This window comes from Phyllobates terribilis, unplaced genomic scaffold (genome assembly GCF_046119375.1).
Source record: "Phyllobates terribilis strain yellow unplaced genomic scaffold, ASM4611937v1 Scaffold_4__5_contigs__length_816908805, whole genome shotgun sequence".
Lineage (NCBI taxonomy): Eukaryota > Metazoa > Chordata > Amphibia > Anura > Dendrobatidae > Phyllobates > Phyllobates terribilis.
This window is the reverse complement of record NW_027362764.1, coordinates 269,932,798-269,952,893: the sequence shown is the minus strand read 5'-3', so window position 1 is coordinate 269,952,893 and position 20,096 is coordinate 269,932,798. Positions and strand designations below refer to the sequence as shown.

General features: G+C 45.0%; 1 protein-coding gene across 5 annotated transcripts in view; it reads left to right on the top strand.

Moving 5' to 3' along the window:
• Nucleotides 1–20,096, top strand: part of AMPH (amphiphysin) — a 305,154-nt gene that overhangs the window by 238,556 nt on the left and 46,502 nt on the right. Inside the window, exons 16-19 of one of the 5 annotated variants that reach the window (XM_073678254.1) lie at nucleotides 1,141–1,200; nucleotides 3,695–3,814; nucleotides 9,884–9,940; nucleotides 18,627–18,690. In XM_073678254.1, coding sequence (XP_073534355.1) covers nucleotides 1,141–1,200; nucleotides 3,695–3,814; nucleotides 9,884–9,940; nucleotides 18,627–18,690 — 301 coding nt within the window. Of the gene's footprint in view, nucleotides 1–1,140; nucleotides 1,201–3,694; nucleotides 3,815–9,883; nucleotides 9,945–18,626; nucleotides 18,691–20,096 lie in introns of all 5 variants that reach the window. The other 4 variants (XM_073678256.1, XM_073678255.1, XM_073678257.1 and 1 more) reach the window with 4 other exon arrangements.

The following is a 20,096-nucleotide window of genomic DNA, read 5'->3' as shown; positions in this document are numbered from 1 at the left end:
TGCCATGTTCCCCAATGATAATCCGATGTGCTGTGCACATGCTGCGGAAATTTCCGCTGCGGATTATCATTGCGGAAAAATCCGCAGCACTACCAATTATTTTGCGTAATTGCGGCGTTTTCGCCGCCATTGACTTGCATTGAATCGCTTAATATCCGCATAACTACATGTGCACAAGCGGATATTAAGCGATTCAATGTGCGGATGGTACCCGGGTCTGGAGAAGAGGAGTCTCTCCTCCAGACCCGGGTACCATAGTACCTGTAAAAAAAAAAGAATTAAAATAAAAAATATCTACTATATAATCGGCTTATCCCGTCTGTCTGTCCGTCCAGGAAATCCCGCGTCGCTGATTGGTCTGGCCGCGGCCAATCAGCAACGCGGGATTTCAGAACAAGATGGCGGCCGTTAGCGGCTCATCTGCCGCACGGAGGTCAGCGGCAATGGAGCCGGGAGATGCAGTCCTGGCTCCCCGGCAGCTTGCGATGGTCTAAAAGGACCTGCCATGACGTCATTTAGTCATGTGATGGGTCACGCGACCGCTGACGTCGGCGGTTGCGTGACCTGTCACATGACTAAATGACGTCATGGAAGGTCCTTTTACACAACTGCGAGACGCCGGGAAGACCGGACGCATCGAATAAGGAGATCGGGGCCATCGGAAGGTGAGTATAATGTTTTTTTTTTATTTTTTACCATTTTTATTCTTTTTTTTTAACTAACTTGGTCACACTATATAAATCTATGCTGGATGCATGGATTTATATAGTGTGATCAAGTTGTCCAGCACTTTCCAAGTGATGCTAAAATCGCTTGGAAAAGCGCTTGATAACCCGCATGCAGAAATGCATGTGAAGAACGCTTGACAAACGCTTCTACCTGGCAGGAAAAAACGCATGTAAAATCAGCATGCATTTCTTCTGTCAGGGAGATGTAGAAACGCTCAGGAAAAATCCGGAGCATTTCTGCATCGTGGGCACATAGCCTAACATCATATACATTTTTTTAAAAATACATGTTATCCAATTTTTATGTATTTAAATTTATTGTAACTTTTAAGTGTGCCATAAAACCGATAAAGTTAAAATAAAGAAATGGTTCAAGCAAGATTTAACCCATTGTGAATTTGTGTCTTTCCAGCCTGATGCATCCACTTCCCTTTTCGAAATGCCATCGGAGCAAAGTGCTGGTGAAGGGACAGTAAGTAGATTTGTTTCACTTTATAAAATAGATAAAAAATACAGTTATGTAGCTTAATAATTTTTTTTAAACAAAATGTTTGAAACTTTCTAAAATACACTTTGGCCTTGATTTATCGAGACTGCTGTTTTGTATTCCAGTTTGATGAAGAGTGTTCTGGAAGAAGTTGCTCCAAATTTTTTAAAGGGAATCTATGACCAGATTTGTGCCATATAATCTGAGCAGCATAATGTTGGGGAAGAGAACCTGATTCCAGTGATAATGACTTACTGGGCTGCTTGCTGCTGTTTAAATAAAATCACTGTTTTATCAGCGGGAGAATAACACTTGAGGACTAGTAAACCTGCTGGCAGGTAGTCCTCCATGTTTATCAGCTCTGTGTAACCCCACCTCCACCACTGATTGGCAGCTTACTGCCTATGCACAGTGTACACAGAAATCGGCCAATCAGTGGTGTGGGCGGGATTATGCACAGCTCAGCATTCAGCGAACTGGTACATCTGTAGTAGATAAAGTAATTTATCAAAACTGCAACAAGTCACCTAGTAAGTGACACACCACTGGAATAAGGGTCTCTGCCCCTGCATCAAGCTGCTCTCAGATGGGGTAGCAAAAATTTGGTGATAAATTTACTTTAAGTGGTCTTTTAATGAATTTGACCTATCGCTCAGCTGCCTTGCGTCACTCCAAGAAGTTTACTCCAGTCAGCAACTGGAGTACATTTCTGTCATAATTCACCTCACATCTGTGGTGTACATTATGAATATGCTGGGCGCACTCGGTCTTTTGTAAAAGTGTGTGTAGCCGGCCAAGACTGATGTAAAAATACCAACTTCACTTTTTTTTGTACAACTGCAAGTTACCTCCCAATCTTACATTACAGTGTGTCAGTTTAAGAACTCATGCACAATCAAGAAAGTGATTTTGAAAATAGTTTGAAACAACACACACAGATTTTTTGAAAGCTACAGAACTGTTTTTTATTGTAACATGATTAAGCTTTATTCACACATCACCTGTAAGGCTACGTTCCCACAGTGAGTTTTTGGTGAGTTTTTTATGCTGTGTATTTTTGAAAAAATGCAAGTAACCTTTTACATAATGGGTTCAGAAATGGTGCAGAAAATCTGCAACATCAAAAGCTCACTGTGGGAACGTAGCCTAAATGTTGTCTTTTGTGAGGTCCAGTATGTGGTGTATGTGCATGCTATTTTATAAGAAGTAAAACAGTTTTATATTTCTAAAACACAAGTAAAAAATAGAGATTTAGGACCCAATTCCTTATTGCATGTGTCCTTTTTTGTGTTATTTTTGGTGTATCATTTGCACTTTCTTCATATTTTAATTTGCACCCTTTTAAGCTCTATTTTGTATGTGTTTGTTTGTTTTATGTGCTTGATTGTGAGCAGCATTTGGCGTTTTCAGAGGTGTTCGGTTGCAAAATTTTTGCACAAATGTACTCAAGTCTCTCCTTTCACTATAGGAATGATTTTATATTCCTCTGGAATCTTTGTACACACCTTACAACATGTGGCGGCAGTGCGATTTTTTGATGTAAAGAGGCGCATAAAAGATAAAGTACAATAACGAAGAGCATTTCTGATTCTACTCAAAACTCATGAACCACATGTGTGATTTTGAAGTTTTTTGTTGAAAAAAAAACGTTAATGAATACCACAAGACAAAAAAAGAAAAGATGCTTAAAAAATCGCAAATGATAAATCGGTCCCTTACTATTTTCATGCTGTATCATTTACAATGGTTGGCGTATGATTATAAATTGCTGGGTAATTGTGCTTCCAAACTACAATATGTGATCACGGCCTTAGGACTCACGTGTCAGTTTTTCATGTACGTGTGCTGTCAGTCACTACCACATTATTTCTACAGGGCTATTCACATGTCAGTTTTCTTGCCAACCCATGGTCTTCTTAACCAAATATAGACATTCTATGATTGACCGATTTGTGGACCAAACTCCCCCATTCATATGATAGCAGACGGGTGTAATCCAGGCAGCCTCACTATGCTGTCTGGTCTCCACTTATTATTAGGAAAAGCTTGAGAAAACTCAATCAGTTTTTTTTATGTAGGAAAAATGAATACACGGAGTAAGAAATGGCTGAAAATCACATCAATCAGATGATGTAAAATGCTCCTTTTTTTGCATACGAGGAAAAAAACTGACTTGTGAATTCAGCTTTAGCTTTAAAATTTTTCCGCACATCCCTTGCTCTGCAGTGTAATTCAGGTTACATCCTTTTATTATGGACACCCTGTCCTGTGCTTGCGCTTCTTGTCACAATTAATCCAGTTCTCTTATACTTTCTTGATTTCTTGAGTTCAAATATAGACTTTTATCATTTACGATGATGTCTGATTTCGGTTTACAAAGTTGTCAGATTGTATTTCGGATTTTGCCGCATAGATGGAAGGGATTATAATAAAACCCCTTACATTCAGTTAGTAAATATCTTATATTGTGATAAATAAGGTGGAGTCAGATGTAGCTGCTTCTGTGGAGACCAAGACTGAGGAGGCGCAGCCTCTGCCCGATGTTCCTGCTGAGGACACTAAAGCTGATGAGCAAAATGAATTAGACGAGAAGATAATGGTGAGTCAGAAGAAACCTCATCCAAGCATCAGCTCATTTATTCCATCTCATTACACCCCTGTCATCCATCCATGGCGTTATCATACTTACAATTCAAGTTTTTTTCTAAAAGTTTTTCAGTAGTGTTTAGAAATTAGTTACGATCTGTAAAATGTGAACAGCTCAGACGGCTATCGTGCACATCGCGGAGGCGTCACTAGTTCCAAGGAATAAAAATATCATGATGTATAGTGGCCTATCACTATATATGGCAGAATGTGGAGACATGTACTCACTGTATATGTGGGCTGTAGCTGTATACGATGGATGTGCCTAACACTATATAGTGTGCCTGCCATTCATACTGTAGAGTGTTATTGTACGGTGGCCTTGTGGCTATTCAATAAATGTGATCAATTTCAGACTTTGGCTTTATTTGGTCCCTGTGGCTGTCAGTGAGCAACGAGGACATGTGGTTATCACTAGTGTATAAAAGGGGAATCTTGCTGACTACTGCTGACGTAGCACAGGGACTGTGACTGCCAATGTATTACTGCTATCTAGTTGTCACTGTTGGGGTGGGTACTAGAAAAAAAATCTCAGGCACCTAAAATATAAGGATTTTCCTTGTCTTTGTATGAGTCTGTGGGTTGAACCGTATAGACTTGGGATTAACCTTATAGACTTGGGATGTCAAGACTTTGACCAATCACTTCTTCTTTTGATAAGTAACTTCTGTTGGTAGTCAGCGTGTAGAGAATATAGTTCAATCAACATCTTTATGTCCAATTTGGAAGAGCAAAAGTAAATGATGAAGATACAGAAGTAAGAAGCGCCATCTACACAGATGGCACTCTATTCTCTTTTAAAATGGCTGAGTTTAAGTGACTGACTGCCTATGCATATAACATTGGTCCACTAGTGTATGTCTGTATCCCCCAATACTAATGTGATTACATCTACATTAGCATTTACTTTGTCTATAAAATAATTTCAATCCAAACAGCTTTCTGAGGCCTTCAGAAAGCAGCTCTTAGATGCCTATAGGTCTGGACAGGTCTACTGGACATCTACCATTCAAGAGTCTGGGAGATAATCTGCAATAAGGGTTTTCAAAGAGCTCAAGATACTGAAAGAAATCTCCAATAACTTCAATATCATCAGTACCGACCATTCCATTTTCCACTATTTATTAAAGTGCATGAGTGCAAGGAGGCTCCACAACATAGACCTCCACTGGAGAAAGGTAGAGATTGTGCCAGGTGGAAGCTTACCTAGGATTGTAAAAGCAACTTCATGCACACAAATAAACTTCAGTGTGATCCACTGAGTCAAAATATAAGTTAGGTGACCCAGAAGAGAACTGGAGTGGCGCTGGAAATCAGACGAGACAGCGATCAGTGAGTATATTACAGTATTTCCACTACACCACATACACATTTACATAGGTTTAGGCAATAAAAGGTTTTGTGGGAGTGCTTCTTTAAATAGATAATTTAATAGGTGACTAATAACCTGTATACACTTAAACCCCCTCCACCCTTCAAAAAAACACATTTGTTGTGTAGTCAACATAATTATATTTCTGCTTATTCTGGAAAACTGTTGCATATGCCAAAAAAGATTAATGATACAAACAACATGCATGGTAGAATTGCTATCCGCAGAAGTTAATTAGTGGATAAAACGAACACTAACTAGATCTAGACTTGTAAAGAATATACATTTCAGGCCTCGTCCTGGTCCAGAACTATCCATTCAAAACGTGACTAAACATAGTAATAATATTTAGTTTGGACTAAATTATCTAGTTTCTTAAAGGGGTTGCACGGCCTTAGGATACAAGTTTCCAGTCACTCTATGTGACTGCAGACCTGTGAATCCTAACATCGTGCGCACTGTGAGGATCCTCCGGTGCTGTCAGCGGGCGTGTGAACGCAAGTATGTGATTTGCATACTTGCGTTCATGTGCCGACTAGATGTGTATTTCCTCACTCAGTACAAGTGTATTGAGTAAGGCCAGACATGTCTAGTCGGAATGTGAACCTACAAAAGACAAAAGACAAAAATATATCTCATACCCTACCATCATTATATATAAATGTAAAGCAAAGTTGCATAATAAATATAGGGTACTTAGTGAACTATTTTTGATCAAAAAAAGTATACAAGCCGTCCCACCAGCGGCAAGGTGACCCTAAATTGGGACGGTACCTATACTGCCTATATTAAAAACCTTACTGTATATCAAAGTTGAAGTAATGCATATAAAAGGGTAGACAAATAGGACCGGGTCCCAACTCCAGACCACCCAGGCCCGTGGTAAGCTACATATATACCAGTCAGCTCAACAAAGGGGATGCCACACCCTTAAATTGCACAGAATGCAAACAAGACAAAAAACCAAGCAATGTGAACTGAGGTCTAAGATGGTAGACATGCAAGAAATAGGAGCATGTTCACACTAGCAAAAAGAAACAAAACCTACAAAAGACAAAAGACAAAAATATATCTCATACCCTACCATCATTATATATAAATGTAAAGCAAAGTTGCATAATAAATATAGGGTACTTAGTGAACTATTTTTGATCAAAAAAAGTATACAAGCCGTCCCACCAGCGGCAAGGTGACCCTAAATTGGGACGGTACCTATACTGCCTATATTAAAAACCTTACTGTATATCAAAGTTGAAGTAATGCATATAAAAGGGTAGACAAATAGGACCGGGTCCCAACTCCAGACCACCCAGGCCCGTGGTAAGCTACATATATACCAGTCAGCTCAACAAAGGGGATGCCACACCCTTAAATTGCACAGAATGCAAACAAGACAAAAAACCAAGCAATGTGAACTGAGGTCTAAGATGGTAGACATGCAAGAAATAGGAGCATGTTCACACTAGCAAAAAGAAACAAAACCTACAAAAGACAAGACAAAAATATATCTCATACCCTACCATCATTATATATAAATGTAAAGCAAAGTTGCATAATAAATATAGGGTACTTAGTGAACTATTTTTGATCAAAAAAAGTATACAAGCCGTCCCACCAGCGGCAAGGTGACCCTAAATTGGGACGGTACCTATACTGCCTATATTAAAAACCTTACTGTATATCAAAGTTGAAGTAATGCATATAAAAGGGTAGACAAATAGGACCGGGTCCCAACTCCAGACCACCCAGGCCCGTGGTAAGCTACATATATACCAGTCAGCTCAACAAAGGGGATGCCACACCCTTAAATTGCACAGAATGCAAACAAGACAAAAAACCAAGCAATGTGAACTGAGGTCTAAGATGGTAGACATGCAAGAAATAGGAGCATGTTCACACTAGCAAAAAGAAACAAAACCTACAAAAGACAAAAGACAAAAATATATCTCATACCCTACCATCATTATATATAAATGTAAAGCAAAGTTGCATAATAAATATAGGGTACTTAGTGAACTATTTTTGATCAAAAAATGTATACAAGCCGTCCCACCAGCGGCAAGGTGACCCTAAATTGGGACGGTACCTATACTGCCTATATTAAAAACCTTACTGTATATCAAAGTTGAAGTAATGCATATAAAAGGGTAGACAAATAGGACCGGGTCCCAACTCCAGACCACCCAGGCCCGTGGTAAGCTACATATATACCAGTCAGCTCAACAAAGGGGATGCCACACCCTTAAATTGCACAGAATGCAAACAAGACAAAAAACCAAGCAATGTGAACTGAGGTCTAAGATGGTAGACATGCAAGAAATAGGAGCATGTTCACACTAGCAAAAAGAAACAAAACCTACAAAAGACAAAAGACAAAAATATATCTCATACCCTACCATCATTATATATAAATGTAAAGCAAAGTTGCATAATAAATATAGGGTACTTAGTGAACTATTTTTGATCAAAAAAAGTATACAAGCCATCCCACCAGCGGCAAGGTGACCCTAAATTGGGACGGTACCTATACTGCCTATATTAAAAACCTTACTGTATATCAAAGTTGAAGTAATGCATATAAAAGGGTAGACAAATAGGACCGGGTCCCAACTCCAGACCACCCAGGCCCGTGGTAAGCTACATATATACCAGTAAGCTCAACAAAGGGGATGCCACACCCTTAAATTGCACAGAATGCAAACAAGACAAAAAAAAAACAAGACAAAAAACCAAGCAATGTGAACTGAGGTCTAAGATGGTAGACATGCAAGAAATAGGAGCATGTTCACACTAGCAAAAATGTGGCCAGAAAGATCGCAAATCGCATACTTGTGGTCACATGACCACCCGCTCCTGCTGCCAGCACTGGAGAATCCTCACTGTACAATGCATGCACTGTGAGGATGCACAAGTGTGCAGTCACATCCAGTGAAATGAAAGGAGGCATTCTGCCTTCAAAGCTTTTTGTACATAAAAGGGGGCAAGTAACTAACACAGAACAGGAGAACTGAACTTTGTCTCCTTACAAACACATTAGAAGCTGCAGCTTTCACAGCTCTGCTGTATAGAAACAATATTGCAATCCTGTCTGCCTGTGAGATGGAAGCTGAGAGGAACCTGCAGATGTGTCAGGTATAATCACACACAGCTCTGCAGTGAGATCAGGAGAGCAGAGAGCGGCCACAGAGTGGTACATATCACACTGGTAACTCCCCTTTTATTAAAAATAATCTCTGAAGGCAGATTCTCATGTAGCTCAGTGTCCGGCCCATAGCCCTGAACAGCGCACTTACTGTACATATAAACATTACATGCATTTCTCTGGAATTAGACATCAGATCGCAGATATCAAGGTATCATTGTATTCAGCTTCCTATGACCTACACACCCATATAGACGGCTTGGAGGGATGATCCTACTGACAGATTCCCATTAACTTTAAACATGAGGATCATATTTCATGATCAAGAGCATCAGCTACTAACAGAAGCAGCACAGTTTGGTGTACTTGACTTTCAATAATGGAAAACAATGCTCTATTTGGAAAGTCCAACCATAAACATCGTTTATAGAGTACAATATAACATAGATAGCGAGATAGATAGACAAGGTACATAAAGTATAAGTAAGGTCAGTGGCATAACTTGAAACTTGTGGGCCCCAATGCAAAATCTCCAACAGGGCCCTCAACTATCACAGGTTTTTAATAATATTAGTTTTCTTATATGGAACTAAGGAACCATTAGTCTGGCCCCCCTAAACTCCAGGTCCTGGGTGCAACTGCAACCTCTGCATCCATTATAGTTTGCCTGAGTTCCCCTGAGTAAGGTATATACTTTTTATGATTAAATAATCCATAATGATAGGAAATCTAGCACCCCCAAAAAAGCTAAAAAAAATATTTTAATTATTACATGATTAAACAATGTTATGAAAAAATGCACATAATTAAAAACTCCTGCCGTCTGCTGAATTTCCTATCATTATGGATTTTTCATCATTTAAGGGAAGGAACCTATCACATTGTATATGCTGTGCAGTCTGTGGACACCATAGTATAGAGCAGGAGAAGCCGAACAGAATGATATGTAGATTTGTTGGAAAAGTTTCATTATGACTTGCATTTTATTTATTGAAGTCCTTGGTGTCATACAGGGAAGACTGTCAATCACTCGTAGGACCAACCACTGGACTGATATGTTTACAGACACCAAGGACTTCAATAAATAAAATGCTAGTCATAATGAAAATTTTACCACAAAAATTACGGTAATCTCATCAGCTCCACCTGTTTTACAAAATCTTGCCTGCTGATTAGACACCATTTTCACCATAACAGGTTCCCTTTAATACTTCAAACCTACCCCGTGCTCCTTCTTTCCATGCACAACACTTGCAATTATTCTACTTGATTAAAGCATGTAGCCGAGAAAATACACATTTTGGCACGTTGAGCTTTTTCTCCATTATTTTTCTTTTAATCATATCCTTTTTCTACGTTTCACCAAATAATTTTTTTCTGTAGTGTTACCATAAAATTGTTCTAACCATTACTTAATCATCAATATCATAATCATTCTTACATTTACATATCATACTCTACTGTTGATCATACCTGACAAGGTGTTACACTGTTTCCTTCCGGTGAAGGAAACTACTGAATCTGAAGATATCAAGACAGCTGATGAAGCTGACACTGAGGGCAAGGTAGGTGTCTGCCTTGTATGCAGAGAAACCTGCTGGATTCATATTCCTAAGAATATGTTTGTAAGAGAGTTGAAAATAGACAGTTCCTGTTAACCCTCTTACAAGAGAAACTAGCCCTTTAATATGTTACATCCCCCACTTAAGTTTACTGCACTTGTGTTGTGTTCTGTGTTGGGCAGTTGCCCTCATTTACATTCTTATGTTCTTGTGCTTTGTGGTGTGTCTTGTGCTTGATGGGATGTGGCACGGGACATATGGTTGTGTGCTGCATATGGGAATGGGCCAGGGGTAAGTAGCCCCAGGGGAGCCATATCAAAGCTCTACCAGTAACTATGAACTACGGAGATGTTGTTATGAAGAGAGGCTGGGTGGAGCATGTGTGTGTGGGATTAGAGTGGGTACAAAGTTTTTAAATGAGGCCCAGGGTTTTTAAGGACTGGTTTCCTGACACCCAGGGTCAGTTGCAAAGGGCAAGTGTGCACATTGAAGCACTGCGTGATAGTGGACGTGACTAGCAAACTGGGGGATTGGCATACAGCTCCTGGTTTACAGAGTAAAGTTGGCCTCTTAAGTCTGTCCTGGGCAAAAGATCCAATGCCCACCTTTAAGAGGGCAGAAGAACTGCCCTCCAGTATTGAAAGTACTATAAAGGCTTGCAACAATGTCTAAAAGAAGGAGCTGTGAGCAAGAACACGGAAAGGACTGTCACCTAAGTGAAAGTGGTAAGTGTAGCGCCGGCGTCCCTGCCCTCTGCTAGGCAGGGACGCTGTTCCCCTCACCGCTCTGCTCCGTGCCCGGCGTCCCTCTCCCGCTCTGCTGGCAGCGCGTGCTCCTTCCCGGCCACTGTGCTTAGGGCGCGCGCGCTCTCCCTCCCTCTTAAAGGGGCCGCGCGCGCCGTCCTAAGGAGTCCCCGGCCAATGGCCGGAGGACTTCACCATATATAAGGCACCTCCTCCAAAATGGAGGTGCCCGAGCAATGTTGTTTGCACCAGTGTCTCACCTGTGCTTCAGCCCTCAGGTCCCGTTGCCAGATTCCTGCCAGTTACCTGCCAGATTCCTGCCTGATTTCTTGTTACCTGCCTGCTAGTCTGAGGTCCGACGGTCTGCCTTACCATTCCTGTCAGTCTGTCTAAGGACCAGCCTGCCCGCTCACCTGGGAGCGCACATCAGCTACCTGCCTGCTTGCCTGAGGTCCGACGGTCTGCCTTCCAAACTCCTGTCAGTCTGTCTATGGACCAGCTTGCCCGCTCACCTGGGAGCGCACATCTGCTACCTGCCTGCTAGCCTACCTGGAGGCTCCGCCGTCACGTGCTGTGACCACCCGCCTGTCCAGAGACTTCTGTCCGCTCACCTGGGAGCGCTCATCTGCCGCCTGTCTGTTGGTCTTCCTGGAGGCTCCGCCGTCACATGCTGTGACCACCCGTTCATCCAGAGACTCTCGCCTGCTCACCTGGGAGCTCACGTCTATCTTCAGCCGCCACAGGTCGTACCAACCCTTTACCTAGAGACTGTCCCGGTCACTTGCCGTGACCACCAGCCCGTTCATCCAGAGACTGCCTCGGTCACTTACTGTGACCTCCAGCCCGTTCACTCAGAGACTGTCCCGTTCACCTGCCGTGACCACCAGCCCGTTCATCCAGAGACTGCCTCGGTCACTTGCCGTGACCTCCAGCCCGTTCACTCAGAGACTATCCCGTTCTCCTGCTGTGACTTCCAGCCCGTCTTTCCTGGTCGCCACCCGCTCCCTTACAAGGGCCGCCCCCTTGTATAGTAGCTCAGAGGTTCCGCCTCCCAGACCCGCTACAGTTTGCTCGGGCCATGGAACCCGGTGGCACCCAAGCTCCCTCGCTCTCGGACTTGTGTCATGAACTGTCCCGTCAAAGGTCCCAACAGGAGTCCATCCTGGGTCACCTGCGGAATGTCAATACTCGCCTGGACACTCTGACTGCTCCACCAGCGACCTCCGCCAGTGCCATGACTCGCAACCCGGCAGCCCCGCTGCCCACCAATACCATGGTACCTTACCCCGGACCCCGGCTTTCTGCACCTCCTCGCTTCGGAGGCGACTCCGCCCAGGCTCGGGGCTTCATAAATCAGTGCACCCTGCACTTTGAACTATTATCTCACCAGTTTAACTCCGACCGGGCCAAAATTGCATTCATCATGTCCCATCTCACCGGGGCCCTGGCCTGGCTAAATCCTCTATGGGAGAGAGGAGACCCCCTGGTATCCAACTTGCCTGCTTTTCTCACGGCTTTCCGGAAAGTCTTCGACGAACCCGGACGGAAGACCTCATCCGCATCATCTCTGCTACGCCTCCGTCAGGAAAGTCTCACCGTGGGCCAATATGCCATACGGTTCCGTACCCTTGCCTCGGAGCTGGCCTGGGATAACGACGCTCTGGTATCCGTCTTCTGGGAGGGTCTGTCCGGCCGTATTAAAGATGAGCTTGCCGGCCGGGACATTCCTACCACTCTCGATGACTTAATAACTCTTGCCACCCGGATTGACCTACGGTTCCAGGAGCGTGCCAGAGAGGTCACCCGTGAGAGGAGATTACCCCGTCTAGCTCCTACTTTTCAGAAACCCGTCACTCCTTCTGTCTCTTACCAGGTACACTCTCCTGAGCCTATGCTGGTCGACCAGACCAAGATGGTCAAGACCCGTCAGGACTTACGCCGTGCCGAGGGGACCTGCTTCTACTGCGGCAGTAAGGAGCACCGGATCCGTGCCTGCCCGGAGAGGTCGGGAAACGCCTGTGTCTAGGTTCGCTCAGAGAGGTCCACCTAGACAAGAATAAATCCTCTCCATCCCTGCTGTTGTCAGTTTCAATCGTCTACGGGGAGAACCGTTATTTCGAACTAGCCCAACTTGACTCTGGAGCAGCCGGGAATCTTATTTCACAGTCCCTGGTAGAGAAATACCGCATCCCCACCAAACCTCTGGCTGTACCCTTGTCCGTTGCTGCCGTGGATGGGGGGCTCTTACCACGCCCCATCCAACTCATCACCGAATCCATTACTCTGCAGGTGGGAATGCTGCATTCTGAAAGTATCTCCTTCCATGTTCTGCCTGGACTCTCTCACGCCCTCTTGCTAGGTCTACCTTGGCTCCAGAGACATGCACCCGTTCTTGACTGGCAGACCGGAGAGGTCCTTCGCTGGGGAAAGGGCTGCCATAAGACCTGTCTGGTTCCCGTTCATCCCGTCCGTCCTTCTCCTACCCCAGCTAATCTACCTGGACTTCCGATCCCGTATTGGTCTTATGCTGATGTCTTTAATAAAAAGGAAGCAGAGACACTACCCCCTCATAGACCATACGACTGCCCTATCGACCTGTTACCTGGTACTTCTCCTCCCCGTGGGCGTATTTATCCATTATCCGCTGCTGAGACCCGCTCGATGTCCGAATATATTGAGGAGAATCTGGCCAGGGGATTCATCCGGAAATCTACCTCCCCGGCGGGAGCAGGCTTCTTTTTCGTCAAAAAGAAGGACGGCTCCCTCCGTCCCTGTATAGACTATAGAGGCCTTAACCAGATCACGGTGAAGAATAAGTACCCCCTTCCGCTCATTCCGGAGTTATTTGATCGTCTGAGGGGGGCTAGAATCTTCACCAAACTGGACCTCCGTGGGGCGTACAACCTGGTTCGTATCCGTCAGGGGGATGAATGGAAGACGGCATTCAACACCCGGGACGGCCACTATGAATATCTGGTAATGCCCTTTGGCCTCTGTAACGCTCCTGCCGTCTTTCAAGAGTTGGTCAATGACATCTTCCGGGACCTTCTCTACTCCTGCGTAGTGGTGTACCTGGACGACATCTTGGTCTTCTCTCCGGATCTCCAGACTCACCGGAGGGACGTTCGTCAGGTCCTGCTCAGGCTCAGGCAGAACCATCTCTACGCTAAATTTGAGAAGTGCCTCTTTGAGCAGACCTCGCTTCCGTTTCTGGGCTACATTATCTCTCAGACCGGCCTACAAATGGATCCTGAGAAACTGTCTGCCATCGAGAAATGGCCCCGACCGGAGGGGTTGAAGGCCATTCAGCGATTCCTGGGCTTCGCCAACTACTACCGCCTCTTCATACCACACTTCTCTTCCCGGACGGCCCCAATTTCCGCGCTCACCCGTAAAGGTACTAATCCCAAAGAGTGGCCACCCGAAGCAGAGGAGGCCTTTCTTTCCCTAAAACAGGCCTTCTCTTCCGCCCCGGTGCTGCATCGCCCAGATGGCAACAAGCAGTTCTTCCTGGAAGTTGACGCCTCCTCCTCTGGAGCCGGAGCGGTACTTACTCAAAAATCATCTTCCGGGAGGATGGTAACTTGTGGCTTCTTCTCAAAACTCTTCTCCTCCTCAGAGCGCAATTATTCCATAGGAGACCGAGAGTTATTGGCCATCAAACTGGCATTGGAGGAGTGGCGTTACCTGCTCGAGGGGGCTCTTCACCCGGTAATAATTTACACTGACCACAAGAACTTGGCTTACCTCCAGCATGCCCAGAGACTTAACCCGCGCCAAGCCCGGTGGTCCTTGTTTTTTGCTCGCTTTGATTTTGTTCTTCATTTTCGCCCGGCTGACAAAAACGTCAAAGCAGACGCCTTGTCCCGATCCTTTCTAGTGTCAGATCTCGAGGATGAACCTAAACATATCATCGATCCCGCCAGAGTAATGCAGGTGGATCCCGTGAGTCTAAATCGTCTCCCTCCCGGTAAGACGTTTGTTTCAGTACCTGATCAGGAGAAGATCCTACACTGGGGTCATTCGTCTAAACTAGCTGGCCACGCCGGTCAGAAAAAGACCCTCCAGCTTATTGCCCGGCACTACTGGTGGCCTACCCTGCACAAGGACGTAATAGACTTTGTTTCTGCCTGTGTGTCCTGCGCCCGCAACAAAGTCCCGAGACACCTGCCAGCCGGTCGCCTCCTTCCACTTCCTGTGCCTGCTGCCCCCTGGCAGCATATTGCTATGGACTTCATAACTGATCTCCCAGTCTCTGCCGGTTGTACGGTCATTTGGGTGGTCGCTGATCGCTTTTCCAAGATGGCTCACTTTATTCCTCTGCCAGGCCTCCCGTCTGCACCCGAGCTGGCTAAAGACTTTATCCGCCACATCTTCCGTCTTCATGGCCTGCCCCTCCACATCGTGTCGGATCGTGGGGTACAGTTCACCTCACGTTTCTGGAGAGCCACCTGTAAACTGCTAGACGTCACCCTGGACTTCTCTTCCGCTTACCACCCACAGTCCAATGGTCAAGTGGAGCGGATCAATCAGAACCTGACCAGTTACCTCCGGCACTTCGTTAATGCCCATCATTCAGACTGGGTGGATCTCCTACCATGGGCCGAGTTCTCTTATAATTACCACCAGAGCGAATCCTCCTCCAAATCCCCGTTTTTTGTAGTCTTCGGTCAACATCCTCGGATTCCTTTTCCTGTCTCCACCTCTGTGGACAACCCGGCTGCGGAATCTCTCGTTAGCAAATTTTCCTCCATTTGGGAGAGTACCCGATCCGCACTCCTTCAGTCGTCCGAACGGATGAAAAGACACGCTGACAAAAAACGCCTGGATCCTCCACAATTTCGTCCTGGAGATAAAGTCTGGCTCTCATCTAAATATGTCCGACTCAAGATACCTTCTTACAAGTTAGGGCCTCGGTTCATCGGTCCTCTGGAGGTCATCAGCCAGATCAACTCGGTGGCCTATAAATTGAAACTCCCGGCCAACTTACGGATCCCTAACTCTTTCCATGTATCTCTCCTCAAACCTGTGGTACTTAACTCTTTTTCCAAGTCTACAGGTACGCCTCCTGCTCCGGTTTCTGCTGAGGACGAGTTTGAGGTAGAGAACATTCTTGCCACCAAAAGGGTAAGAGGAAAGACCTTTTTTCTAGTAGATTGGAAGGGGTTTGGTCCTGAGGAGAGAACGTGGGAGCCCCGGGAGAACATCCATGCCCCTCTCATCTTAGCTAAATTTCTGTCTGGCCTAAAAAAGGGGGGGCCTAAAGGGGGGGGTACTGTAGCGCCGGCGTCCCTGCCCTCTGCTAGGCAGGGACGCTGTTCCCCTCACCGCTCTGCTCCGTGCCCGGCGTCCCTCTCCCGCTCTGCTGGCAGCGCGCGCTCCTTCCCGGCCACTGTGCTTAGGGCGCGCGCGCGCGCTCTCCCTCCCTCTTAAAGGGGCCGCGCGCGCCGTCCTAAGGAGTCCCCGGCCAATGGCCGGAGGACTTCACCATATATAAGGCACCTCCTCCAAAATGGAGGTGCCCGAGCAATGTTGTTTGCACCAGTGTCTCACCTGTGCTTCAGCCCTCAGGTCCCGTTGCCAGATTCCTGCCAGTTACCTGCCAGATTCCTGCCTGATTTCTTGTTACCTGCCTGCTAGTCTGAGGTCCGACGGTCTGCCTTACCATTCCTGTCAGTCTGTCTAAGGACCAGCCTGCCCGCTCACCTGGGAGCGCACATCAGCTACCTGCCTGCTTGCCTGAGGTCCGACGGTCTGCCTTCCAAACTCCTGTCAGTCTGTCTATGGACCAGCTTGCCCGCTCACCTGGGAGCGCACATCTGCTACCTGCCTGCTAGCCTACCTGGAGGCTCCGCCATCACGTGCTGTGACCACCTGCCTGTCCAGTGACTCCTGCCCGCTCACCTGGGAGCGCTCATCTGCTACCTGTCTGCTAGCCTACCTGGAGGCTCCGCCGTCACGTGCTGTGACCACCCGCCTGTCCAGAGACTTCTGTCCGCTCACCTGGGAGCGCTCATCTGAGGCCAGTCTGTTGGTCTTCCTGGAGGCTCCGCCTTCACATGCTGTGACCACCCGTTCATCCAGAGACTCTCGCCTGCTCACCTGGGAGCTCACGTCTATCTTCAGCCGCCACAGGTCGTACCAACCCTTTACCTAGAGACTGTCCCGGTCACTTGCCGTGACCACCAGCCCGTTCATCCAGAGACTGCCTCGGTCACTTACCGTGACCTCCAGCCCGTTCACTCAGAGACTGTCCCGTTCACCTGCCGTGACCACCAGCCCGTTCATCCAGAGACTGCCTCGGTCACTTGCCGTGACCTCCAGCCCGTTCACTCAGAGACTATCCCGTTCTCCTGCTGTGACTTCCAGCCCGTCTTTCCTGGTCGCCACCCGCTCCCTTACAAGGGCCGCCCCCTTGTATAGTAGCTCAGAGGTTCCGCCTCCCAGACCCGCTACAGTAAGGTCTATCACCAATCAGAAGAGAGGTCACTGCTTGAAGAGCAAGAGAGCTACCATGTCCAGGTGAGAGTGAGACCACATCCTAGTGGTCCAAGGCTGAGGTGCCAGATGTGTGAGTGGTGAATTGCCACTGCAGTAAGAGTGGGGTGAGAGCATACTGCAAGTGAAGGCTTCTGCAGTGTATGGCAGCCAGACGAGAGAATGAGCCATTCAGGTTGACTGAGTGAGACAGTATCCAGTGTTGTGAGAACACGGGAGGCCTGTGGGTGTTACAGAGACTTTGCCAATATTTCTAAATAACTTCAAGTAACAATGCAGCTTTCCAGAAGAGAAAGGGTCTCTTCACTGTGTGCTTCTACGCCACCCTGAGAGGGAAGCCCCCCGCTAAGTCAACCTGCAATTTCCTGATAGTTTGAAAGGAAGCAACATAAAACCCTCAACTTTTCTTTACATGTTCACATAGTGTTTTTGGGTTCTGTTTAATGCAAATGCAGGCAAAAGTTTCAGATGTATATGTTAAACAAAATCTGTGATATACTGTATGCGGTACCTGTCAACCATATGGGATCCAATTGGATAGAATTCTGAGCTTTTTCTTGATGTATTGGTTAAACTGATGTATTGGTTAAACTGATGCTTGATGTATTGGTCAAACCCTATCCATTCAATGTATCCATCATGCATAAGTTATAGTGACATCCATTTTTCATGCTGAAAAATCTGCTGTCACCCTATAGGACTGCAGACTGCTGAATCGTGACATTGTGCAAAGTGCACACTGTCATGATTTTCTTACATGCGCTGCATGAGTGGGTAGTTATGTCACCATATGATTGCTATTTGCATACTTGCGATCACATACTGACCATCTTGCTGTCAACTTCTAGAACATTGCAAGAAGTGCAGGAGATTCTAGCTGGAACATAACTGCAAGTGCGCAAATTGCCCACTCGCGCTGAAATACAGGAGAACTGTGACAGTGTGCGCTTTGCACATTGTCACGATTTGGCAGTTGCAGTCACAAAGAGTGATTGCAGACTTTTATTTTCAGCATGAAAAAGCTTCTTTAACCCATATATCATAAAAACTATTGAAATGCTTAACGTATCCATTACATAGATGTCTGTGATGGATGCTGTACAGTTAAATCTCTCAACCATATACTTCCATGTTAAAGAAAGTATGTTATATAATTTGAATGGACTCTGCGAGATGGAATACGTTCAGTGAGTCAGAAGATATCAGACACTAATTGTTAGGTGAAAACATAATGTGAACAGGGCTCTAGCTAATATTTTTTCCTTCCATTTTAATATTTTAAGGTCATGTGGAGATATATGCTTCAGATATTTTTCATAAAATGATTTTTACTGTAGTGTATTAATTGCTCTATTCTACATTTTACCATGAACATTTGCGTATTTGCCATTTTACTCTATTGACGGTCATACCTGACATAGTTGTTACACTATTTCCTTCCTGTGAAGGAAACTATTGAATGTGAAGATATCAAGGAAGCTGATGAAGCTGACACAGAGGGCAGCAAGGTAGGTGTCTGCCCTGTAATCAGAGAATCCTGCTGGATTCATATTCCTTACATTTGTTTCAAATGTAAGTGTTTTCCTGGCTTTTCCACACGTGAAGGTCATCCCAGCATGTGTACAGTGCTTGATTAATTATTAACGGTTATGGAAACAACTTGCAATAAGCTTTAAGCAGATTTCATTATTCAGTTTAATACAACTTAAAAAAACATAATAAAATATAAAATAATCATGAACACTGCCCATGATGTTTACATTAACCAGAATTATCATTATTGGGAGTTTTCTTCCTTATTAATAGTCATTTTACTGACTGTTATCATTCAATAGCAAGAATGCAGTGTCACACATCAACAAATCTGAACAGTCAGGAGATTGGTGTCGGGATTATGCACATCAGAGTTGCATTCACTTAGACTGTACAGAGGTCCCACCACAGATCCATAGTACTCCAAATGCCCACATTCATCACCCTATGATGAAGATACTTTCCCTTGTTTCCAGGAGCATGGCAAGATTTTTAATGTAAAAAAAAAGTTACATTTGTTAAAAAAAAGTTACATTTGTCACCTATCCAAAAGATTGTTGATGTCACAGTGCTAGGGGCCCCGCCACTGGGACCCCAACCAATCACTAGAATAATAGATCTGAACCCCCTATTCATACGCAATGAGGATCAGTTTAAATGGAGTGGTGATTACACAGCTCTATTCCATTTAAAGGGAATCTGTCAGCAGGATTTCATACCCCAATGTAGCTCCTTCGAAGATAAGTCCACCAACAACTTTACATGGCCAGTCAGTTCCTCCATTAATGAGAAATTAGAGTTTAAATTGATATGCAAATAGGAACTATTTGTAGATCTGAACCCTCTGTTACTCCAGCTCTATTTCCCTCACAGAGCTACTTTCTCCTACTTGGCTGACAGCCCCTATGACTTAAGGTAAGGAGTAATCAGTCAAGCATGAGGAGGAGGCGGTACTGGGTGGGAAATAGAGCTGGAGTGACAGGGGCCTCAGATCTACAAATAGTTCTCCAGACTCATTAGCATATCAATTCTGATTTCTCAGTAATAGAGGAACAGACTGGCCATGTACAGGTAGCGCTGGACTTGTCTTTGAAAGAGCTACATGCATATATACATAGTTTATGGTGTGAAATCCTGCTGACAGATTCCCTTTAATATGTATGGGGCTATTGAAAAACAGCCATCTGATATACTTGTGTGGCTACATGGACAGAATATGTTGACAAAGTAACCATATGTTCACGTTTTCATGTAAAGTATATTTTTTCATGTTTTTTTTTAAATAAAAATAGGAGAGGATCCTAAAAAATAATCTCTAATTTTGGTCCTTATTTTGTGCTCTAGAGATTTATATCAGTGGTTACTGTGTCTTTCAAACTGTATTG